The 14,877-nt window shown below is 35.7% G+C and overlaps 1 protein-coding gene across 2 annotated transcripts; it reads left to right on the top strand.

Annotated features, from left to right (window-relative positions):
- Nucleotides 1-369: 369 nt before the first annotated feature.
- Nucleotides 370-14,683, top strand: LOC543993 (methylcrotonoyl-CoA carboxylase subunit alpha, mitochondrial). 2 transcript variants are annotated; one of them, XR_011211401.1, is made up of 16 exons: nt 370-809; nt 2,543-2,664; nt 3,628-3,775; nt 4,009-4,146; nt 4,373-4,468; nt 4,546-4,605; nt 8,052-8,144; nt 8,223-8,334; nt 9,985-10,089; nt 10,996-11,132; nt 11,248-11,482; nt 11,572-11,729; nt 11,831-11,947; nt 12,333-12,758; nt 12,868-12,963; nt 14,427-14,683. XR_011211401.1 is itself a non-coding variant. In NM_001309183.1 (16 exons), the coding sequence occupies exons 1-16, from the start codon at nt 471-473 to the stop codon at nt 14,430-14,432; spliced, it is 2,205 nt and encodes a 734-aa protein (NP_001296112.1). In that variant the 5' UTR covers nt 428-470; the 3' UTR covers nt 14,433-14,683. The 2 variants fall into 2 exon arrangements, 1 of the variants encoding a protein (NP_001296112.1); NM_001309183.1 differs by having other exon boundaries at nt 428-809; nt 12,516-12,758.
- The last annotated feature ends 194 nt before the right edge of the window (nt 14,684-14,877 follow it).

Genomic DNA, 14,877 nt, shown 5'->3' on the forward strand with positions numbered 1-14,877 from the left:
CAGATTAATATATCTTGCGCATCAGATTAGTGTATCATATATAAAATATAATGTATTTTATTTCATGATTAATATATCTCGCGCATTAGATTAACATATCAATGCTTATATTATTATATCATTTTGAGAAATTTTTGTAATTATAAATTTATAAGGGATAAATAATACTTTTACCTTAAATTACATTTGCCCTTAAATTATTACTATATTAAAGAATTTAAATAATACATATAAAACAATAAATTATCTATTCATTTATGTATCCTTTTGTAGAAGCAGAACAAATATCGTTTTCAAATGATCTTATCGTCATTCGCCAGTACTCTAAATTTAAAACGAGCACGGCAGTCGCCACAGCATCTCCACGTCATATTGGATTAACTCTCCTTCTTAAATTAATTAAAAATGAAATTCATCTTTAAATTCTCTTTCACTCTTAGTCAAGTTAACCATTATTACTCTTCATAACAATGTCGATGATGGCGCTCATACTCCGGCGAAAAATTCTCTCAAAACCCTACATTTCTCATCAATCATCGCTATACTCCACGACGCCGGAGATAAAGAGTTTGAATAGTCAACGAATTGAGAAAATACTCATAGCTAATAGAGGCGAGATTGCTTGTAGAATTATTACAACTGCTAAGAGATTAGGGATTCGTACTGTTGCAGTTTACAGTGATGCTGATAGAGATAGTTTACATGTGAAGTCTGCTGATGAGGCTTTTCGTATCGGTCCTCCTCCTGCTCGTTTGAGCTATTTGAATTCTTCTGCTATTATTGACGTTGCTAATAAATCTGGCGCCCAGGTATAATTTTGATTCTCTTAATTGATTATGTAATGAGTTGATTGAGTATTTTTGGACACTTTTATTGGCTTCTAATTGAGATTTGAAGTGTGTGATCAGTTTGTGTGGTACAGTTGGAACTTTGAGATTCAAAGTTCTAAACTTTGATCATGAATTTGGACACGGAAGCATTCAATCTTTTGAAATAAAATTTATATATTTGAAAACTACGTAAACTAAATTAATACTTTAAAAGATATATAAAAAAGTTGTGGTCAAAGAGAAACTTGGTTTACTCGCGAAATTTATATGTTACCACATAAATTGATAGAGATTGAGTAGTTATACCGTGTTCTCGCTAATATTAATGGGTTCTGTGGACTGTGTTCTGTATATATTTTAAGACACTAGAGTCATCATTTGTGCAAATATTTACTTTTAATTTTGCAATGATTTTATATGTATATATAGGTCTGTTATATGACAATAATATGTAATATTTCAATTTTTTCTGCACTACCATTATCTATTATCTCATTCATTTGTAAAAAAATTCTAGTCCAATAAGTCTTACTTGAGCAGGAGTGCATTATGGAGGTGACCAATAGACTCACCCTCTCCTCCCACCGTAAAAGGAAAAAAAGGAAAATTCCAAAATGAAAAAGGGAAAGAAGAGAAAATGAATATTATAATCATGTTTGACCAGTTTATACCAGTGAAATTTATGGTTAAAACTCAGAAATGCAATTCTAGGCATAATATGTCAATATAAGTAATGATAATCTTTTGGGTGATTGAAAAACAATATTATAGCTAGGACAGAAGCATTTTTCAGAATAGCTTTTGATCAAACATGATTTTAGAGCGTCTCTGGGCCTTACTCTTTCCATCTGTTCTTTTCAGTTGTCTTAGAACTGTATTCTTCAAGCAAGAACTTTGTTACAGTAGTTATATTATTTAGTCAGAACTGTATTTTTCAAGCAAGAACTTTGATACATTAGTTATATCAAACATGATTTTAGTGTGTGTAATATAGATGCTTGTTTTTTAACTTTTGGGCACCGTAATGGTTTAAAAGTTGGATGTGAAAGCAATGCTTATCATTTTACCTTTAATGGTAGAGATATGTGTTTCAAGTCATAGTTGTATTTAGCAGTGTACATTGTAGCAACAAAGTTACCTAGTACCCGTTGCTTGTGGGAGGTGGGAGGTATATGTGGAATTAGTGGAGGTGTGCACAAGTTGACATGGATATACCACTTATAAAAAGACCGGTATACATCTCTAGAAATAACTGACTTTCCTTTTTCTATAAAGGACATATAAGATACAACTCCATGATTCTCTTATACCTAGCTATCCAACATATGAAATTAGTTGACAGGTGCACTACATTGCACACTACTCAGTAAGTGCATCAGATCCAGCTATGTCTTAATGTATAGTTTAATGGGACTAGATGCTAGACTTAGTGATGCTATGGTGCATCCTTAAATATCTTAATTCTTAAAGAAAACATGGCCTTTCTTGCCACTTGACATGAACTCCAAAAAAAAACTAGTTAATACAATGATCATACTTGTTCCTATGTAATGTGTAAATTTTTACTTTTCCTTGTTCGACTCGTGATAATTTCATGATTCACGTTTAGATTTGTCACATTTTAAAATTAGAGTTTTGCTGATTAAATGATTGCCAGCATGTAAACATTCAGAGAGGATCTCTTGTTTATATTTTGTTTATTTTATAATTAGGCTATCCACCCAGGTTATGGATTCTTATCTGAAAGTGCTGATTTTGCTCAACTTTGTGAAAATGAGAATCTCTTATTTATTGGACCTCCTGCATCTGCGATTCGTGACATGGGTGATAAAAGGTAGAGATCATTTCCATTCCACTTGCTATCATGCTATGCCTATATATTCTGCTTGTTTTTTTTTATCAAGTTGATTTTTGAATCATTCAAATGGCTAGTTCTTGTTTCCGAGGGAGATAAAAAAAAAAGGCATAACTTTGAACTAGAATTATGAATCATCTAAGGAAGTTGCTCATACCCTTTTTCGATATCAGCAGGAGAAAGAATTAGGTTAAAAGTCTATTGTAATGGGAAGAAGGGAAGCTCCATGTTTGTTCTTCTCATTTCTTTTGTTTATGAATTTTCAGTTTTTCCCTCCTTTGAGCATGGACAATCATGTTTCATCTCATTACTTCCCACTTTTGTATTAATGTGGTTGATTTAAATTTAGGATCTCACCGATGTAAACCGGCTGCATTAATACTTGAATAAATGGGTATTAACTGTTGCACCAGACAGTAATTTGCATCTACTGTATGCATTTTGACTATTTAAAAACTGCTGACTGTGACATTGGGATTAATATGATTGGTGTTAGTGTTTGTGCGAGATGGGGATGTTGATTTATGTGTAGAAGCAAGCCTTAGTGGTTGTCTATTCATAGCAATTGATATTTAAAGTTGATTTTAGCCTCAAGCGTGTTTCATGTGGCTAAGCTCCACATTTGCAAAGGTCCTGTGTGCAACTAACAGGGAGCATGGCAATAATTCATGCATAACTTGAATGTTAGTCCTATATCACCTGTGTGAATTATATTTTCAGCTTCTCCCATATTGATTAAGCAATGTCTTAGAGAGTGTCTATATGCAAGCATTAAATCACATTGCATCGACCTACTAGCGTTTCTGGCGTGCAGTTCTATGAAATGATCTGTCACATTGAGTGCTAGCCTTTCAGTGAAGTTCTAATTTAGCAGTATGTTGCTGCAATTGGATGCTGACAATTCATGCTTATTTCTTTTCTTCCTCTGGATATTTCCATCAGTGCTTCAAAGAGAATAATGGGTGCAGCTGGGGTTCCACTTGTGCCTGGATATCATGGTGATGAGCAAGATATTGACTTTATGAAGTTGGAAGCAGACAAGATTGGGTATCCTATTTTAATTAAGCCAACCCATGGAGGTGGAGGGAAGGTCTGCCTTCTGTTAACGTTCTACTTATTTTTCTGAAGGAAAACAAACTTAACTTCTAGTGTACAAATTTTGCAATTCAATCCTATTGTGTATGGCCATTTCTGTTAAAGATTTCACTATAGGAAGAAATCTTATAATGGCAACAGGATAGCTCAAGTATATGTGAAGACATGCTCTTGTTTATAATGTTCTATAGTCAAAGAAAATAATGTCTGCTAACTTGTTTTGTTCAGGGTATGAGGATTGTTCAGAGTCCAAATGAATTTGCGGACTCATTCTTGGGGGCCCAACGTGAGGCAGCTGCATCATTTGGTATAAGTACAATCCTACTGGAGAAATATATTACTAAACCAAGACATATAGAAGTCCAGGTAGCTCTTGTTATGTTTTGATTGAATGCTTGGTCCTTTCCGATTTTGTTTTCTTGCTAGTTAGACTAATAGCTAACCTCAAGTAGTTGGGGAAAGAATGAATCGAAAAAATCCCCCTAACTAGCTTGAAATTGAGACATATTAGTTGTAGTTGTTGTATTTTCCTGCCTTGTCCCTTTTCATACTTAATAAAATAATTCTAGTTTGCTTTCAATTATTTTGTTAGATATTTGGGGATAAACAAGGTAATATAATACATCTCTATGAGAGAGATTGTAGTGTGCAGAGAAGACACCAGAAGATAATAGAAGAAGCTCCAGCTGTAAGACTTTTTCTTTAAATTTTTTATATTGCTCTTGAAGTGTCTTAAAAAGGTTGACAAAACTTTGTTATCCACAGCCTAACGTGAGCTCTGACTTCCGTTCCCATCTGGGTCAAGCAGCTGTATCTGCAGCTAAGGTCAGATGAATTTGTCTGTTTTTAGATTAGATAGTCTACTCGAAATTGTCAAGTTTATTGGTGGTTAGTATTTAAATACTTTTACTTTTTCTTGTCAGAGACAGATTATCTGAAATCCCGAAAAATGTGTGCTCATCTTTAACTATCATAAAGCATTTATCATGTAATGCATGTATACGAGTCTCATCAGTTACTTTATACATAACAGCGAGGAAATGAACCTTGGATCTAATTCAACCCAAAAGTGAGCTCATGAGGTGATGATTGCCCAAGGCCAAACAAGGAGGCAAACAACTATAATTGTAGAGAAGTAGAATGAAAAAATGTGTATATATAATGAGCTCTAAGAGTGTATATAAAGGAAATGAAACAAGTTGTGCTAAGCTAACTCCTAGAAGCTAGGAGCAGATAAGCAATATGGAAATAAACTAACTGAATAAATATTGTGAATAGGAAATTAAAGCCTAAAATAACTAAAGAGGACTCATCCTAATGCACAACAAGTACTGAGTAGTAGGGCTCATCCTAATGTACAAGTGATGAGTTATACATACACTGCTATACCCCCTCAAGTTAGGTGTGAACTTGTGAAAAGACATCACCTAACTTAGGAAATATGCGCTAGAAGATGGTCTTGGACAATGGTTTGGTGAGTGGATCTATAAGTTTTTCAGTGGAGTGGACAAGCAATACTCGGATTAGGCCATTGTGTACTTGGTTTCTAACAAAGTGAAGATCAACCTCAAAGTGCTTCATTTTGGTATGATGTACTAGATTTGGAATGTATGTGACCCAAAGGGTTATTACTAAGTTCTATAGGAGCAGAGAGCAGCACATGAAGATCCTTGACCAAGTGGGTGGTCCAGTTCATTTAAGACAATGCAGAAGTTACCAGACGATACTCAGCCTCAGTGGAGGAGGAGCAGGAGTAGTAGTCTCTTACTAGAACACTAGGAAATAGGCATTGTGCCTCGATAAAAAATGTAATCAGAGATCAAGAAATGTTATCAAAAGCAAAAAGTGCAATAGAGCTCCAACTTCTGATGGGTCTTTAAGCACAAAGCGCAAATGAAGTGTGGACTTTAATGAAAATAGGCTCAAATGGAGAAAAAAAAATATATGTATATTAGTCAAAGACTAACTAATAATTATAAGCATGAATAAAATATATATGGACAAAGAAAATGTTTTTTAATGATAAAGTGAAATATCAATTGTTTATTGTCACCTCTTCCGGAATCGCTCATGGGCAAGGAAAGTATGTCTTAGAGCCTTGATGCGATACTGAATTGCACATTAAGCGAGGCAAAACACTCAACAAGCAACAAGAAAAAATTCCCATTTTTTATATTTTTGGAGGCCAGTGTTGCCAATGCATCCGCGAACTTCTTTTTTCTCTGGGTAGTGGAGAGAAACTTATTTTCTTGAATTGCTCAGTGAGCTTTTCAAGATAAGCATGGTATGTAAAGAAAAGAATCTTTCGATTTAGAAATTAAAATTCTTTGTTTGAAAATTTTTTGGAGCCCGGACACGAGGTCTGAATATTAAGTATGAATCCTAATCTCAAAACAAAAAGAAAGGGGGATATGGCGAAATTGGTAGCAGATCCATTTTGCAAGTTCGTTATTACGGGTAGTTCCTACAAAGGATCGGACTAATGACGTATACAATACTTGAATTCTCACTCACATATTCTTCTGAATTATATGTATCCGCGGGATTAATTTGGAAAAACAGTAGGGTTTGCTTGCTGTAAAAAAATTAGGAAATGCCTACGAAAAGTAGAAACAGTTTGCATTTTTTCTAATTCCCTCGTCTCCCCCTGTTTTTGCCCTATCACTATTTGGAACAAAGCATCCATGCTTTAAGAAAACAATATGTTTTCGAACCTTCTCTTTAAAATTCAAAGTGGATATTCCTGCGCGAATCTCAGCAATTACTTGTTCTGACTGACCAATTGAACTACAATCCCAGGGAAATACGGGATCTAGCAGAAAATTTGATTCTTTTTTATCTCCGGATCGGGTATTTCTGAAGTACAAAGGGAGTTATATCATCTCATGGCAGATTGGCGAGCTCGCTTCAGGGCTTACATGCGTATTTGACAACATTGAGATGAAGTGTCTATTATTGATATCGCCTGCCCAATCAACATCTACATAGGCATAGCGCGCAAGCAATTGTTGTGAATACTATACTTGATGTTTCTTTTAGATACCATAGAAAGTGAGGTGTTGAACTGAGTAAGCATGTATACTGGATATATGATGTTAGGTTTGGTAAACAAAAGCTACTAAAGCTTATCAAGCACACTCCTATACTCGTTGCCATCAGTTTCGGTGGTTCCTATCAGACTCAGCCATCTGGAACCCTATTTGAATCAAAGAATCAGTGAGTGCTTCATACCAAGCCTTAGGAGATGAAGCACCTTAATGTTACAATCCGTAGATAGCCTTTTTGCGTATGTCTTAACCATATTATGCCTTCTCAGAAAAACTCAAGTGAAGATGTCTTTGGAATAAATATCTGTAATTGTGTTCGTATGTGTGATTAATGCAAGAAATAGTATCGCGTCACAAAGGAGAAATGGAAAAGTGTAAACTTTTGGAGGGGCAGCATTTGGACAATTTTAAAGCTAGGAGGTAATATTACCAAACTGGGTGCATACCGTTGGTAGCAGAAGGCAGAGGGTATGTTTAGGCAGTATGGACGAAAGACATTTTTGTGTGTATTTTCCTTTCTGAAGAGCAGGAGGGATAAAGTTGTAGGGTGAAGATCCATGTGCAGATAATTCCTTGTTTTACAAATAAAGCAATGTATTCTACGACTAGCAGGGAAAAAATGGTCGTTGGCTTTATTGACTTGAAGTTCAGACTGTTAAAGCTTATATCTGCACTAGGGGATGGGATTAATTCTAGCTCAGCACAGTGTTATATGATAGTTCCACTTCTTGTATAAAACAAGGATGAAGCTTGATATAATAGTAGTGAATTAAGAGCCCTATTTTACTACTGAGGTTTAACCTGCATCTTTGATTAGTAATTAGTTTATCTCCTTTTATGCTAAGTAATTTCGTCATCTTTTTTTGTTTTGGGTAAGGAGATTTGAGTTTGAAAAGCATTCTACCACATTGCCACCAGTGACCAATAAAACGAATATCTCCATTTTCTCTCTCTTATCGTATATTGATATATTCCCCCCTCCCCTCTCACTCGCTCGTGTGAAGTGTGATTGTAATATTCGGTTCCTATACAGATATTGTTATGATAAAGTTAGTTCTCGATCAATTAGTATCACTATCCTTCTGTTTGGAAGAAATGTTCTGTGGAAAACCCTCACATATTATGATCTGTTCCCTAGTGCTGTCTGCTGTCTGTTGAAATCTTTTTTCAGTATTGTTCTCAATTGCTACTCCTGACCTGACAGCTCCTCCATTATGTTTGAAGGCAGTCAATTACCACAGTGCAGGAACTGTTGAGTTTATAGTTGATACACAATCTGGACAATTTCATTTTATGGAGATGAATACCCGTCTTCAGGTACTTTTGATTAGTCTATACCTTTCCTTTCTTGTATCAGTAGACTGTAGAGTATAGGATATAATCACTCTCTGTCAGGTTGAGCATCCAGTTACAGAGATGATTGTTGGTCAAGATCTTGTAGAGTGGCAAATACGTGTTGCAAATGGGGAGCCTCTTCCCTTGACTCAGTCAGAGGTGCCATTTTCAGGTTTGAGTATACACTGGTTAGCTTGCTTTGCTGTTCTCTAATAGATATATGCAAAGTGCTTGCTTAGTAGGAACTGCTGGACGAAGCTAGAGCTATTTACCTAGATATACCAAGATTGCATACGATTCGATAGAACGATTCTTAATATATAATATTCCTTTTACTTCCCTGGAATGTAAAAATTTGCTTAGGATTTTGTGGTCCCTGGATGGTAAAGTTGAAAATTGCTTAGACTCGAAGAAATTTAGTTCCATTACATGCTGTAGCTTAAAAGTTTTGTTGACATTGCTCTTAAGTTAAAATTGGAGGTTGTCTCATATAATAGTGAGAGTGGAGTAGAAAATATTCATAGATCTGTTCTATTTCACTTGTATTTTTGGTGTAAAGAGATAATAACATGTTGTAGGATAGCCGGTCAAACTTGGTGGAAAGTGATGGATGACTTGAGCAGAGTCATATGCACCGATTGTACTGTGCTACTTTTTGCACCAACATGGGTCTTTTGTGATATTTCTCATCTTAAAAAATGGATAAATACTTGAATCAGTAGAATAATCACTTGCACATAAGTTTAACTGATACGACTGTTATTTTTCAAATAAGATAAAACAGAAACTTACTTTAATGTCATAATATTGACAGTGACTCAAAGGCTTATCTGAAATTGAGAACCATTTATTGGAAGTGATGCCTTGAGCCTTGATTAACATAATATCATCTTTGTAGCATAACTAGATCCAGTAATGCTCAATGAAAAGCATAACTTTTGGGTGGTAATGACATTTCTATTGTCTTCAACAACACAATCCAAATCGAGTACTTCGCTTAGTTGTTCGTTAGGAAGTGAATTATTCATGTATTAAAACCAACATAACTAGTACCATGTTTGGTAGCATTTCAGTTGCTGTGTATAAAATTCAGCACACCAACTACGGTGTTTGGTTACCTATTTACAAACTCACATAACTAATACATGTATAAGTTATGAGGAAACTATGCATTATTTATGCAGGGTGGAAGACAGGATAACTATAATATGAATAACTAAACCCCTGCATAAAAGGGCAGCTCCTAGGAAGGGGTAAAAATAGAACCTGCATAAAATAATACATAAATTCACTTATAACTTATCTCTAACCCTGTGTTACTAATACATGTACAATTCTAACCAGCAAGCAAATGAGATTTCTTTTTACCCCTCCTTAGGAGCTCCCCCTTTTATGCAGGGTTTAGTTATCTATATATTAGTTATTCTATCTACTATTCTACATAAATAATACATATATTCCCTCATAGCTAATCTCTATCCCCTGCATTACTAATACATGTACAACTCTAACCAACAACTAAACGACCCCTTAACCCATGGAAAGAAACTGTGTTTCATTATAACATAAAGTTCTTCTTCTTGTTAATGTAGTCAAAGCATGGACATGGTTCAGGAAAATTTCCCATTTCAAACTTGGACTAGCACACTATGAGTTTAATATAATTAATCAGTGGAATTCATTCGTGAAAAATGTTCTCTGAAGTAAACTGCTGCAGGAAACTCTTATTACTGGAAACAAATATAGGAGTTTTAAGTTAATGCTAAACCCTATAGCATATGGGAGAATTTGTAGATGCTAATGTTTGTTGATTTGATGCCAGGTCATGCTTTTGAAGCCCGAATTTATGCTGAAAATGTTCCAAAAGGATTTCTTCCAGCAACTGGTGTTCTTCATCATTATTGTCCTGTTACAGCTACATCAGCAGGTGTGGATCCATACCATGATCATCTTATTCCTGAAATGTTACATTAGGCCTCCTTTAAGTGGGTTTCTACTGAGGAAACATGATAGAACCCTCAATTTCTCCAGAGGGATGCAAGATATTTTAGCAGTTCTTTTAATTTTTTTTACTCTATCAACTACACTTTGTTCCTTGACTTGTGTAGATTGTTTTTCTAACTCTAATAGCATCAAATCTTAAATGTGAAACAAGTTTCCATGTAAAAAGCATAACCATAGCTGTAAAATGTACCACCAGATGCATAACTGCTTATTTGGTGTTGAATAGGAATACCAGCACTTGCTACCCATTCTCACATTTCTGAAGAGTTGCTGTTGCATATAAAAAATGAATTTCTCTCTTAAAACTCCATCCACTTAGAAAAAATATATGAGTGGATTTCTGGGAGATCTATCAGCGTTTTTATGTCAAAATTGTTATATGGAATCATTTGACTCGGAACTAAAATTAGGGCCTCTCTCCAGCTGGATTTCTTTTCACACTGCCTAGCCAAAAGCTCTTCAAATCCAGCTAGTAGTCAATTATTTCATGGTCTTTGAAGTATCAAGCTAGGTTGCTAAACTTGCTGATTGATAAATAAAAGGATAGCCTGGTGACCGAAGCATCCCAGGTTCATGCAGGGTCTGGGGAAGGGCCACTCTGCCGCCTACCTCTTACACAAGCATCAGGGCCGATTTAACAGTTTTCCGACTAATACAATAACATATTTACTAAAGCTAGTTGCTATAGTTTAATGAAGTTCTGAGCCTAGCCCATAGAGGATTCTCTGCTGATCATCTATCGGTTTATTTGCCTTTCTGATTATGCAAATTGCTAACTATTGTCAAGCTGTAAATTTTGCACTCGCATGACTTTAATACATAATTGCAGTTAGAGTTGAGACTGGAGTGGAGGAAGGGGACACAGTAAGCATGCATTATGATCCCATGATTGCAAAGCTAGTAGTATGGGGACAGGACCGCCTTTCAGCACTGATAAAAATGAAGGATTGCTTGTCAAAGTTTCAGGTAGTTCCTTTTTTCTTTTGTTTTGACCTGTTTTGCAGGTATTGATTCAGAATAAATAGTTTATAATGAAGAATACTCTAGTAACTGAGATCGAATCACTGCTCATTTAATGAAGGTTGCAGGTTTACCCACCAATATAGACTTTATCATTAAGCTTGCCAGTCATAGGGCTTTTCAAAATGGTGAAGTAGAAACTCATTTTATTGAGCGGTACAAGGATGATCTGTTCATAGATGGTTCCAATCCAATATCAGCAGAAAAAGCTGAGAGTGCTGCCAAACATGCTGCATCCATTGTAGCTGCATGCATTTGCCAAAATGAACTTGCAAGATTGAAGGATAAGGCTCCTGGTGAATACTAATATCCTGTTGTGTTTAGCAAAGGCGTGCTTTAGTACTGACAGCTGATGCATAGTTTATTGATATGTTCTCTTAAGCAGGAGGCCTTCATTTGTGGTATGGTAATCCTCCATTCAGAATCAATCATTTTGCTAAGCGAACAGTGGATCTTGAATGGGAGAATCAATACAGTATTAGTGGTTCAAATCTTTTAACAGTCTCCATCACCTATTTGCCAGATGGGAAATACCTAGTTGAGGTAATGATAGTTTCTCTGTTTGATGTAACAGAGAGACTACAGTCGAGTTTGTTTTTGCCTTTAAGTTTTTCCATTTGCAGCAAAATAATCTATATCTTTAGACAGGAGAAAGCAATTCCCCTGGTTTGGAGATCCAGGTGACACAACTAAGCAACAATGACTATAGAGTTGAAGTGGATGGTCTAAGCCTGAATGTCTGTTTGGCAGCTTACTCCAAGGTAACACCTTATATTTCAGGTCCTTATCTTCAAGCTGTCCTGGGCCCCTGGCATACATATTGACTGACAAGTACACAACTATGTTTAGGCTGAGGCTGGAGTTATTAAAATGTCTAACATTGCACAACAGTGTGATCAATTATAGCACTAAATTTTGTATATTAGGTGTTCTTTAAGGTTGTGAATTGTGCACTTCACTTCAAAGAAGATGCACTTGTCTGCTTACCTTTTGCTTCAGGCCCTATGGACTTTTTTTCTGTGCACATTTTGCTATTAAGAACACTATCTTTTAAACACCATTTTCAATCTAGTCCGGCCTATGAAAAAGAAATAAAAAGAGAGAAAGATTAACCTTCTAGTGATCCTCGGTGTAAAATTTTTCCAGGGAGTGGTAGAATGGTGCAACTTAGTCCACTGAATACAATTTGGAACTAAAGATCAAGGGTTTGCATATCTTTAGCACATTTAGTCTTTGTTCATGAGAATCTGATGCCCCTTGATCAAGAATGCAGTGATTGCCAAGGAAAACCCGATCCAAATTTAGTTTGCCAAACTTCCATTTTTGCAGGATCAAATTGAGCATATTCACATCTGGCATGGCGACTCTCAACATCAGTTTAAACAAAGGATGGGCCTAGAAATCTATGATGATGAAGAAACAATAGACAAGCCTGCTAGGGTGGCGACATCTTATCCTTCTGGTACTGTGATTGCACCCATGGCTGGGCTAGTGGTTAAAGTATTGGTGAAGGATGGGGAGAAAGTTCAGGAGGGACAACCTGTGTTAGTATTAGAAGCAATGAAGATGGAGGTGTGTATATTACAACCACAACTTAAGATTTAAATCTCCTGAGTGTCTTAATTGTTTTGGTTGGTTCTAATTTATTGCTTTTGCTGCCCTTTACATTGTCTATGAGTAGCATGTAGTGAAAGCACCAGCTAATGGCTATGTAAGCGGGCTTGAAATCAAAGTGGGCCAATCGGTCCAAGATGGTGTAAAACTCTTTGCTCTCAAGGTTAGTCTTCTCTTCTTTAGATTCATGGACTTCATTCACATTTATATTTGATAATAAATAAATATTGCATAGAACATTTTGAACGTTGGGAACAAGCAGCAGGCTGCTAAGGCTTTCTAAACATTCTTTGCATTAGAGGCGGAGCCAGAATTTTTAATAAGGGGGTTCAAAATGTGTAGAAAATAGACACAAGAAGTAGCCGAAAGGGGTTCGACATTTACTATACATACATATAAAATTAGTTTGACCATGTATAAATAATACAATTTTTCGCCGAAGGAACCCCCTTCGTACAAGGTGGCTCCGCCCCTGCTGGGCATCAAGCAAAAGTAGGATAAACATGATGCCAGATACTTCTCATTGATGAATGAATTTCTCAAAGAGAATTGATAACATAACAAAGTCATAGCAAGAAGTGGTTTTGGGGAAGCAAAAGGGCACTAAGATTATTCCTATATATATCCTCAATTTGCTTAGTCAAAATTTCAATGCACATGATTCTGCATGTTTAGGTTGATTGTCTGCTTTGCATAATGAAGTGGGAACTTTGTTCTTAATCTTGTTGGGTATCTTTCCTTGCCAAAGCACACAAATACTATGATTCATAATGTTACTCCAGAGAAGATCAAGATATCACTTTAGAAACTTTGGAAATCTCGCTCTTTGTATCTAATTGTCTTTGCTGTTGTATTCTAACCTCCTCGGTCTTTTTCATTATTGCTTGCCATGCTCGTTATTCCTTGACACTGCTGTCTTCCACCTTTGTTTGGTGGCCGGTACTAATCCTTTTCGTTGCTTGTTGAATTTACTAAAAAATGTATTAAAGACTTCTAAAAGCCTGCAAAACATATTCATTATCTATGTTGCTCGGAAGGTAAAGGGTGCATCTAGAGGTCATGTTCTTCACTACATAAATTTTAAGTTTCCGGGATATGGATCCGAGTGCGGATACTGATGCTCAGATACGACCAATAGATGTCTATTACGACATGTATACTCATATAAGAATATATGTTTTGATTAATTAAAGTTTTTGAGCTAAAACTAATAAAATTTAATTTGATATAAACACCTAATATTTTATTTATAAGATATCTTGTGTAATGACTGTGTTCTAGTATTTTCTATCTATATGTATAATTGTACATGCATAAACCCAAAAATCAACCCAATAACAATTCAATCAATATTTCTTGGTCATAGATGTAGTTGATTCATCCAAAGTAAGTTGGCCAAATCCCTGTGCGTTCCCATGCCCAAATCGTGTTGTATCAACTCGAGTTTGGCAGGGATTTTGAAGGGTTTTGACAAACGTAGATGATTTTATCTAGGGAGTCTTTACTCTCTTGTGAAGAAGTATGTTTATTTGAACGAACATTATTTCATGTTGCATCAATCTCATTACTATATCAGTATATAATGGTGAGAGCATATGCTGAATTAGTTTTTCTACTCTTTGACAGGACTGAAATATATCCTGAGGCTATGACAACATCATTCTAGACAACTGTATGTATGACCTTCCTATGAGGACTGTACATCCACTAGGCATAAGAATAACAACATTGAGATGTAAAATCTCTTGGAGTTTCATCTTCTACATTTCAAATACATTTACTTGTAAATGACTTTCCAGCTCAAAATTTGTCCAGATTAGTGGTATATGATCAATGGTTGCTCATTCATTTCTAAGATATACAAGCAAAGTTCTTTCTGCTTACTTCTGAAAGTTACTTGTTTAGGTATTGCAAGAAAAAAACGTGCTTTGCCTTGTCCTGTTTCTCATGTTCTATCATTTTACCGTCAATTCGTCATTAGTGATGCTTAGTTCTCCATTTTCTCCTTCATTTTGATGCGTGATGAGTTCGGACTTATCACGCAACATAAGGCCTAGTTAGGAAGAAACACTGTCTA

The sequence above is a fragment of the Solanum lycopersicum genome, chromosome 9 (genome assembly GCF_036512215.1).
Source record: "Solanum lycopersicum chromosome 9, SLM_r2.1".
In the NCBI taxonomy this organism is placed as follows: domain Eukaryota; kingdom Viridiplantae; phylum Streptophyta; class Magnoliopsida; order Solanales; family Solanaceae; genus Solanum; species Solanum lycopersicum.